This window comes from Acomys minous (assembly GCF_964271855.1).
Source record: "Acomys minous genome assembly, chromosome: 11".
Lineage (NCBI taxonomy): Eukaryota > Metazoa > Chordata > Mammalia > Rodentia > Muridae > Acomys > Acomys minous.
This window is the reverse complement of record NC_140492.1, coordinates 2,484,078-2,493,322: the sequence shown is the minus strand read 5'-3', so window position 1 is coordinate 2,493,322 and position 9,245 is coordinate 2,484,078. Positions and strand designations below refer to the sequence as shown.

General features: G+C 50.4%; 1 protein-coding gene across 1 annotated transcript; it reads right to left on the bottom strand.

The window, feature by feature from the left end:
- Nucleotides 1-2,711: 2,711 nt before the first annotated feature.
- HMGN1 (high mobility group nucleosome binding domain 1) lies at nt 2,712-8,358 on the bottom strand. The gene is made up of 6 exons (XM_084802230.1): nt 8,190-8,358; nt 8,053-8,082; nt 7,930-7,959; nt 7,771-7,821; nt 5,476-5,598; nt 2,712-3,540 (listed from the first exon to the last, which is right to left on the bottom strand). The coding sequence occupies exons 1-6, from the start codon at nt 8,202-8,204 to the stop codon at nt 3,496-3,498; spliced, it is 294 nt and encodes a 97-aa protein (XP_084658356.1). The 5' UTR covers nt 8,205-8,358; the 3' UTR covers nt 2,712-3,495.
- Nucleotides 8,359-9,245: the final 887 nt, after the last annotated feature.

The window sequence follows — 9,245 nt, the reverse complement described above, 5'->3', positions numbered from 1 at the left end:
CTTCAGGTTGTGTTTGGAGGCCCCCTCACCACTTTCAGGTCTGGATGGGGTGACAGGTGTGGTGGCCTCAGGGCTCAGCACTGGGGGAAGTTCTGGTTTAGCACTTCTTTTCCTAGGTTGGGACCTCCTCTTGGGGCTGTATCCTTTGATCCTCTGTAGCCTGTGGCAGGTCTGTGCTGACCCTGTCCCCATAGCCTCATGGGTGCTGGCAGTTCCTTTGACCTCGCTGGGTGGGCAGCCCTGGGGATTCAGCCACTTCACCCGGCTGCCCAGCACTGGAGTCTCCCACTGGCTCATTGTCTTAAGGTGGAGCGGCCTCTGGTCAGTGTCTGTGAGGAAACAGTTAATGCCTATACTCGGCCCACTTTTCTCTTTTGTTCAGTCTGGGACACCCACTGAGGTGCTGCCCATGAAGGGAGTCTTTCCTCCCCAGTCAGCCCTCTCTTGGGTCTGGAGAGAGGGCCCAGCATTTAGGAGCCACTGTCGCTCTGGCAGAGGCCAAACCCGCTCCCAACACCCACATGGTGGCACACAACCACTGCTAACTCCGGTTCCAGGGCGTTCTGTTCTGACCTTTGCAGACACCAGGCATCCAAGTACATATATGCATGTAAAATACTCATATGCATCAACAAAATAAATAAATGTAAGCCAAAACCAAAATGCCTTTCTAGAAACACCCTTGGGTGTATGTGGTAGTGCAGAAGGCAGAGGCAGGAGGATCTCTGTTGGTCAACACAGTGGCAGGACACCTGGGACTAGATAAAGACTCTCAAAACAAAACAATCACGAGCACCTCTCCAAGCCGGAGCCTCGTTCCAGTGACGTAGGCAGTGGGATTAATTATCTCACAATTGTCATCGTTTGCTGCAGCAGCCAGACTTAAAACTATCAGTCAAGAGCATGGGCTCTCTCCAACCTCCACGCACCATGCTCCAGCCAGGCACATTGGTGTACACGCATCAGCGAGCCCAGCACTGCAGGGGGGGAGCACTAGTGTGAGGTCATCCTCGGCTACTTAGGGGGTTGGCGCGCGCACAGGATTGAGCTGCGCAAGGGTAGATGCCCGACCCTTTGCCTGCAAAGGTACATGAACAAGGGCAACAGCTGAGGCGAGAATGCACAGCTTCATGTCACTGGCCACTGTGTAGTGTCCTGCGTTGGGAGGGCAGTTAGCAAACAGTCTCATATTCTGGTAGCTCAGCTGTCCTTGAGTGTAAGAGGAACTTTTATTCTTCTGAGGTAATTGTCCTGAGGTTTACTTCCTCTGTGTGCTAAGCTAGGCCTAGTCCTGGAAGCTTCCAGACTCTGTATAATCTAACCCAGGCCTAGAATGTTTTCAGCCTCTGAGACTTACAGGTTAATGAGCTCACCCTTACTTGTTCTGAGCTCTGGGCTGGCTGGTTCAACTCAAGCTGTTCTGACTCAAACTCCTCTCCCAGTTGATTTATTCTATCTGGTTTCTCCCTCGACCCAAAATTGCTCTGCTTAGTCTCTAATCTTCTGGCTCCTTCTGCCTTCACCCATCTACCTTGCTACAAGAGCTGCCCACACAGGACTTCCTTATGCTATACTGCTTTGGAGCATGGGCATAATTTTCTCTAATAAAGAGCAACTTAAATTCTTGACAGGAGCTAGAGAGATAGCTCAGCCATTAAAAGTATAGGTTCACAACCAAAAATATAAAAATTTTTGGTTTATGCTGGGCAGTGGTGATGCACACCTTTTAATCCCAGCACTGGAAGAGGCAAGTAGGTCCCTGTGAGTTCAGGGGCAGCCTGGTCTACAAAGTGAGTCCAGGACAGCCAGGGATACAGAGAATCTGTCTTGGAAAACCAAAAAGCTTCAAGGGCTTGTTGGCATGTCTTTAATCCTAGCATTTGAGAAGCAGAGGAGGTGGATCTGAGGCCAGCACGGGTCACAGGACAAGTAAGGATGTGCGAACTAAGTTCAGACCCCCAGAAGCCCTGGTCAGACACCTAGCTGAAGAGCACACCTACGAGCTGAAGACATCCTGTCACAACCAAGGTAGCCAGGTCTAAGTGTGCTACTGGGGCCATTTGTAGAATTTTTTCCCATTCATTTGGTGGTGGTGGTGGAGGGATAGACTCCAAGGTACATAGATACTGGACAAACACCAAGTTACAGTGACAGCCCTGAGTTACTTTCCTAAATGTTCTTCCCAAGGATATAGATCTAACCCAGTTGGCAAAGAACGTTCCCTAGGATGCACAGGGAGGCAGACATTAAGCAGGCCTGGGGCTACATGCCTGTGACCTCAGCAAACAAAGCAAGAAAACCAATTCAAGGCCATCCATGGCTAAGAAAAGTTCACAGGTAGCCTATGTTAGAGACTGTCTCAGATGTCAAGAAGCGGCTTGCACTATTCCAAAGACCCAGTTTGTAGATGACTTCAGCAGATCCTGGGTTCCCGCAGCTCAAATCATCAGCCACAGATGGAAACAGAAGCCAGACATGGCGTACAGCTGTAGACCCAAGGGCTCAGGGAGCCAACACTGGGATGCACTGTCTTGAAGTACGTACGCAAACTTCTCAAATGTCACAGAGAAGCACTGTGTGACTGCTCATGTTTTTAATCCCAGCATCCAAGAGGCAGAGGCAGGAAGATCCCAAGTCTGGTCTACAGAGCAAATTCCAGGACAGCCAGGGTTACACAGAAGGAAAAAACAACACTGAAGTTAATAAGAAAATTACAAATTCTCTTTCACAACTGACATTTTATTGGCTGAGGAACAGAATACAGACATTTCAATTCTTAACAAAAGTACCTAGACTCTGAAGTCATATATTGTGTTCATGTACCCACATGAAAAGCCACTGAGTTCTCTCTTGGAACTTGCTCCACTGACATTCCAGACTCAATTTGACAGGTTTTCCTTAAGACCCACATAACAATCAAATGTTCACAATCCTCAATTCCACTGACTCACAATTTTATGCCACAAACAGTACATACTCAAAATTTGCACCTTTCACAGCACATTATCACAATTATTAGAAAAATGGACTGCCATGACCAGAGACGTTACAGTTCTGACAGGGCAAGGACCAAGGAGTGGTTTTCTTAGGAAACAGCTCTACTAGGAACAGGAGACCAGATCTAACTGAAAATATTAATATTCCAGACACGAATGCACGACTGAGACTCCAAATTGCCATTTAGCACGCTGTTGTAGGATATAAAACTAGCCCCTCTACGGAATGTTATGGTGACCCCCGAGACAGTCACAGCCTCTCCTGATTCAGTATCCTGCTGCTTTCTGGTTGTACCAAAAAATAAACAACCAGCAGAATGATTTAACCTCTTAAAAAAATCATTTACACTTAAAAAATGGGATGAGGTAGGATTCCCCCACCTCTTAAAAATGTTTCTAGAGCTACTAAAAAACTCGCATTTACAAAATAGTTGATAAAAATATTCCTCTGGATTGTACAAGAAGGGAGGCAGGGACCACTGACAGACACGATGGATCGTTAGTCGGACTTGGCTTCTTTCTCTTCTACCTCAGAGGCTGGACTCTGCAAACCACAGGAAAAGTGAGTATCAAGTGTTCCATTAGTCACAGTTTGGTGCACGCACTCACACACGCCTTCCTTTTCTCCTGAGACAGGCTCTCTACACAGGCCTGGCTGTCCCTCTGAGAATGTGGGGATTAGAAGTGTGTGCCACTATGCCTGGCTACCCATTTTATTTATTTTAGTTTTTTCAAGCCAGGGTCTCTCTACGTAGCCTTTGCTGTCCTCTGCCTCCACCCCCTGAATGCTGTGATTAAAGGCATAAGCCAGCACTGCCTGATGACCACCCTATTTAATCAGTTGCTTTACACACTACAAATTCTGTCCTTGCCAATACACCCACTCTTGTAAGACCTGGAATCAGATCAAGGTGGCAAGTGCATCACAAAACAGTGTGGTTGCTTTGTATCCCAGTTGAAGTCAGGCTGCTGTGTCTCAGGACTAGCACAGAAACTGTCAGTGCACCCTGTCCCCTAGCCAGTTTCTTTTTGGTGACTTGGCTGTTTGCACTGGCCTTCAAGCTTTATCCAGATGATACTGCAGTATTGCTATCTGCACTTGGCTGTGATATTCCTATAGAACAGAGCAGCACACCATGCAACGCTTATGATCTGCAAACACTGCTGCTACAGAGAAACACACGACAGTGTGGATCAGTCGAAGTAAGTTTTATGAATCTAATCTCCATGTTTCTACCAAGCGCAATGGCTGAAGATTTTTGGCACCCCTGTAGGAGAGCCAAGTATAATTTGGTTAACACGGAGGTTTGCCTCCAACTGTTGGTTCTACGACGTGCACCACAGCACCCAGCTCAGTCTGAGTCTTAATTACTTAATACTGGACATGCAGCTAGAACTAAAAAGAAATTAACACAATAAAGGAAAAAGAAAAATAACAGCCATAAGTTTCTAAGTGAGGAGCAAATAAATACCTGACAACTTAAGAATCTGCAACAAGTAGACCTGAAAGTCCAAGGCTAGCCTGGTCTACAAAGCCCACTCTAGGATAGCCAGGGCTATATAGTATGGTCATGACAAAAAGATAACACTGTATATTACTCCAGCTGGAGCACGGGCTCGGCATGAAGGGAGCTGCCAGACAGTCAGGGTAGCTAGAGCTCCTCAGGACCCATACACGACAGCTGAGTGTGGCAGTCCAGTTCAGCAAGGGATCCCACCTCAATATGTGAAGACCAACCAAAGAACAGGCATCAAACTCTGGGCTTCATGCACACCTGGCTAAGGACCTGCACGTGTGCACACACCCCAACATTCCTATTGACCTTCCTAAGCTTAGTAAATCTTACAAAGGGTTAGAAAAATCATAATGCTAGGCTTAAGCAAAGCCACTTGTTGTCTGGTATGGTGGCTACACGTGGAATCCCAGTAGTTGGAGAATGGGACAGGTGATTGTTCAGGACCCTGTCTCAACCTTGCATTGTACCCGAATCTTTTCCTCACAGCTCATAAAAACAATGAATCAGCTGGGCAGTGGTGATGCAAGCCTTTAATCCTAGGCAGAGGCAGGTGGATCTCTGAGTTTGAGGCTAGCCTGGTCTAGAAATCGAGTTCCAAGAAAGCCAGGGATACACAGAGAAGCCCTGTCTTGAACAAATGCCAGCAACCTGAAGTGAGTTATCCCTTAGCGCTAGATGAGCAGTCACTTTCATTGTGTGTAGACTGACCCACATGCTGCAGCACAGCCCTACAGTCACGTGGAGAACCTTTATGGACCCTGCATTTCATAACGCAGTCTTTTACTCACTCACTGACAACACTCAAAGCCCGATTCACTTTAAAAAAAAAGGGGGGGGCTCCTACCCATAGAGAACTGTACAGAACAGTTCATCATAAAATTTAATCTGCTACATAAAATATCCAATTAGACATCTGTCGCTCACAATCAGCAGGCACATCCATGCATGCGTACTCCTCTGACCTGGTTCTCTGTCTCTCCGTTTTCCGCAGGCAGATCTGTAGCTTGCTGGTCAGCCACTTCCGTCTGTTTGCCCTTTGCTCCCCTCTTCCCTTTTGCCTGCACTTTTCTGTCTGATGATTTATCCTAAAACGACAAGAGTGGGCTTGATGCAGCCTGTGGCATAACGGCTGTCTCCACACGTCACGAGACGACCTCAGCACCTCCCTCACACAGCCTAGACATCAGACAGCTTGAGACCCACCCAACAAGGAGACAGGGTACGCTGAAGATTCTTAAAACGTGCCATTGGCCGGGATTAAACTTCTCCACAGCATCACAACTCATCACCACAGGTGAGATTAAATGAAAAGGCCTTGTACCCACATGTAGACCTCCTTAACAACACACTGGCTGTAAAGTCATGTTGACTATCCTACTAGAGTCTCTTGCTTGATACCATACAGTGAGTATGTAAACAGATAAATTTTACGTTATCCTCTTCATACGGGTGTTTGAAGAACCCGAGAAGCACAGGTTCTGAGTGTGAGGATTAACTGGAAGCATTAAGGTCAATCTAAACCTTAAGCACTGTAACAGCATTCCTGGATCCCACTTCTGTTATAGGGACAGAGATCAGCAAAAAACCAACACAAATTCTCTGTAAAGAATGTAGAAACTGGGCTGGAGAGATGGCTCAGAGGGTAAGAGCACTGACTGCTCTTCCAAAGGTCATGAGTTCAATTCCCAGCAACCACATGTTGGCTCACAACCATCTATAATGAAATCTGTATACATAATAAATAAATAAATCTTAAAAAAAAAAAAAAAGAATGTAGAAACTGCAGGCTGGAGAGATGGCTCAGAGGTTAAGAGCACTGTCTGCTCTTTCCAGAGGTCCTGAGTTTAATTCCCAGCAATCACACGGTGGCTCACAACCATCTATAATGTGTCTGATGCCCTCTTCTGGTCTGCAGGTGTACAAGCAGACACAACACTGTATACACATTAGGAAAAAAAATTTACTGGCACTATAACAAAGCTCTTCTCTAAAGTTTTTCTTTGGCAAAGCCAGATGCCAAGCCTGTTACCCCGTGCTCATAAGTAAGAGGGGCTGGACAGAAGGCACGAGCAAAGGCCAGACACTCAACTGCTCAACCCTAACAGAAGCTACATGATTCTAGAGCTGCCCAAATGTGAATGACCTGCAAGCATCTAAGACTGTACAGGCAGCTCAAAACAGAAACAAAACGAGACAAGCTAAGAGGGAAACTACCTCTTACGTATATACCTTAAGCTCATACATAAAAAGGTGGGGACCACAGGACTCCACAGACAGCTGAGCAAGATCCCTCTTCAGACCTTCACCAATGTGTCAGGATTACTGCAGTTGTCATGGGAAAGTCTCAGCGATGTTATCAGCATTCCTTGAGTGTGTATTTTAAAAAAACCAATGCTGGGCGATAGTGGCGCACGCCTTTAATCCCAGCACTCGGATCGATGTGAGTTCGAGGCCAGCCTGGTCTACAAAGCGAGTCCAGGACAACCAAGGCTATACAGAGACCCTGTCTCGAAAAACTAAAAAATAAAAATAAAAATAAAAATAAAGACCACGAAGTAGGACAAGAGAGTGAGATGCAGGAGGCCTCTTGGCCGCCCTCCAGGAGGAGTTCAGTTAGTTCCCAGCACTGACTTGGTGGCTCAAAACTGTTAACTCTAAACCAGAGGTTCTCTTCTGCCTTCCGCGATGCACACACATACGTGCATGCGTGCAAATTAACTCACACATAAAGACAGTAAAATCCCACTATTGAGGAAGCAGCTCAGTTTCTGCTCAGCTCTGTAAAATGTACGGGGGTAAAGAAAAAGACTACTTTTAAACTGTGCACGCCTTAAACGCGCATATGGGTCTGTGCACGTTTGGGCTGCGCCTGCAGAGGCCAGACAGGAGAGGTTATCAGATTCCCTCATCCCCTGGAGCTGTCACTCAGCAGACTCAGGTCACTCCTGCTAAGAGCATTGTGCAGTCTTAGCCAATGAGTCATCGCTTCGCCTTTTGGGTGCACGAGCGTTTCCCATGTATGTACGTGCGCCGTGTGTGTGTGTGTGTGTGTGTGTGTGTGTGTGTGTGTGAGAAGCTGGAGGTTAGAACCGCAATAGGACCTTCTGGATGGATTGTGAGCCACTCTGTGGGTGGTGGCAACCCAACTCAGGTCGTCCTCAAATGCAAGCGCTCAGCAGCCTTCCAGAAACGCCTTCCACACGTAGAGCCTCAGCCGAGCGGGCCTGCCTGGGCCGGACGCCCTTTTGGAAACCTACCTTTCCCGCGGCCTTCTTCGGCTTCGCGTCCACCTTGGCAGGGGCGGGCTTCTGGCGTGGGAAATAATGACAGTAAATAAATAAGGATTGGAGATGCAAGAGGCGCCTGGGGCCCTCGCTCGCTCCCGCCCCACCCCCGGCCCGGGCCCCGGTACTTACGGCCGACAGCCTCGCGGAGCGGCGCTTGGGCTGCGGAGAGAAAAGGAGGGTTTAGGCCGCACTGGGCGCCGCCGCGGCTCGCCCCCCGCCGCCCCGGCCCGTCCGGCCCCCGCCCGCGCTCACCTCCGCCTTCGCCGCTCCATCCGCGCTAACCTGCAGGGAGAAAGGCACAGCGGAGAACAATGCGGCGGCCGCGTGACGTCACGGCCCGCCGCCCCGCCGGTTCCCGACTCCCCCACCCCCACCCCCGCCGCGCTCACCTTCCGCTTGGGCATCGTGGCGGCGGGAGCTGGGAGACGCGTGCGCTGCACAGCAGGTCACGGAGCCGCCGCCGCACGGAATGCTGAGACCCCGCCGCGGGGGCGGTGGGAAGAACCGGATGGAACCGGATTGGGGCCCGCCCCCTCTCTCTCTCCCTCTCTCTCTCTCCCCCTCCCCCCCTCTCTCTCCCCCCGTCCCTCCCTCCCACCCCCGCCATAGCGCCCCGTCCAGCGTGCCGCCCCCGGCCCCCCATTGGCTGATATGCCCACCGCGCCCGCCGCCGCCGCAGACCGTGACCTCGAATAGGCTCAGCGAGCTGTCACTCCGCCGCCAAGCCCCGCCCACCGGGCCCCCCAACCCCGCGGGCGCGACCCCGGCCGAGGGGCGGGGCCGGAGCCGCCCTACCCCGCTAGGTAGTTTGTTCGAAGCCGGCCGCAAAGTGCGGCCTGCGCGCGGATTGGCTGGGGGCGTGTCACGTGGCCGAGCACGGCTTTTCCCACAATGCCCCAGACTCCAGGCGCTCGCGAGGCCCCGCCCCCGCGCTGGCCCCTGCCCCGGAATGCCTGGGTGGGAGTCGCGGCGGCCGGCACTGCGCAGGCGCGCGCGGGCGAGTCGCGCAGGCGCAGTCCGTCGTACGCGCCTTTGCTGGCCCGAGGTGGGTTGGCTGGCCTGCTTTTTTTAGGTTAACTTCCCTGCCCTCCTGTCCACTGCGTCCCCAACTGCAACCTTCGCCCTGCTGTGCTCAGGGGTGTGCAGGAACAGTACCTGCCCCTTGCAGACCTGGTGCTTCGGTCTAGGGGAAGCCGGTTAGCGTCGAGTACACCGCGAGAAGGCAGACGGCAGGCTGGGTAGTGGAGTCCCACCTGCAGCCATATTACTGTTGCTCAATTGTAGGGAATGCCATAGCCAAGTCCTTACCTACTGTAAGACTTGCATTTAGGACAGGGAATTCGAATCTTTTATCTCTTAAACCTTCTAAGGTTTTTATGCAAATTTTTAATCCCCCAACCGCTAAACCCTTTTAATCAAAGGCCCCACTGCTTAATCCCAGGGTT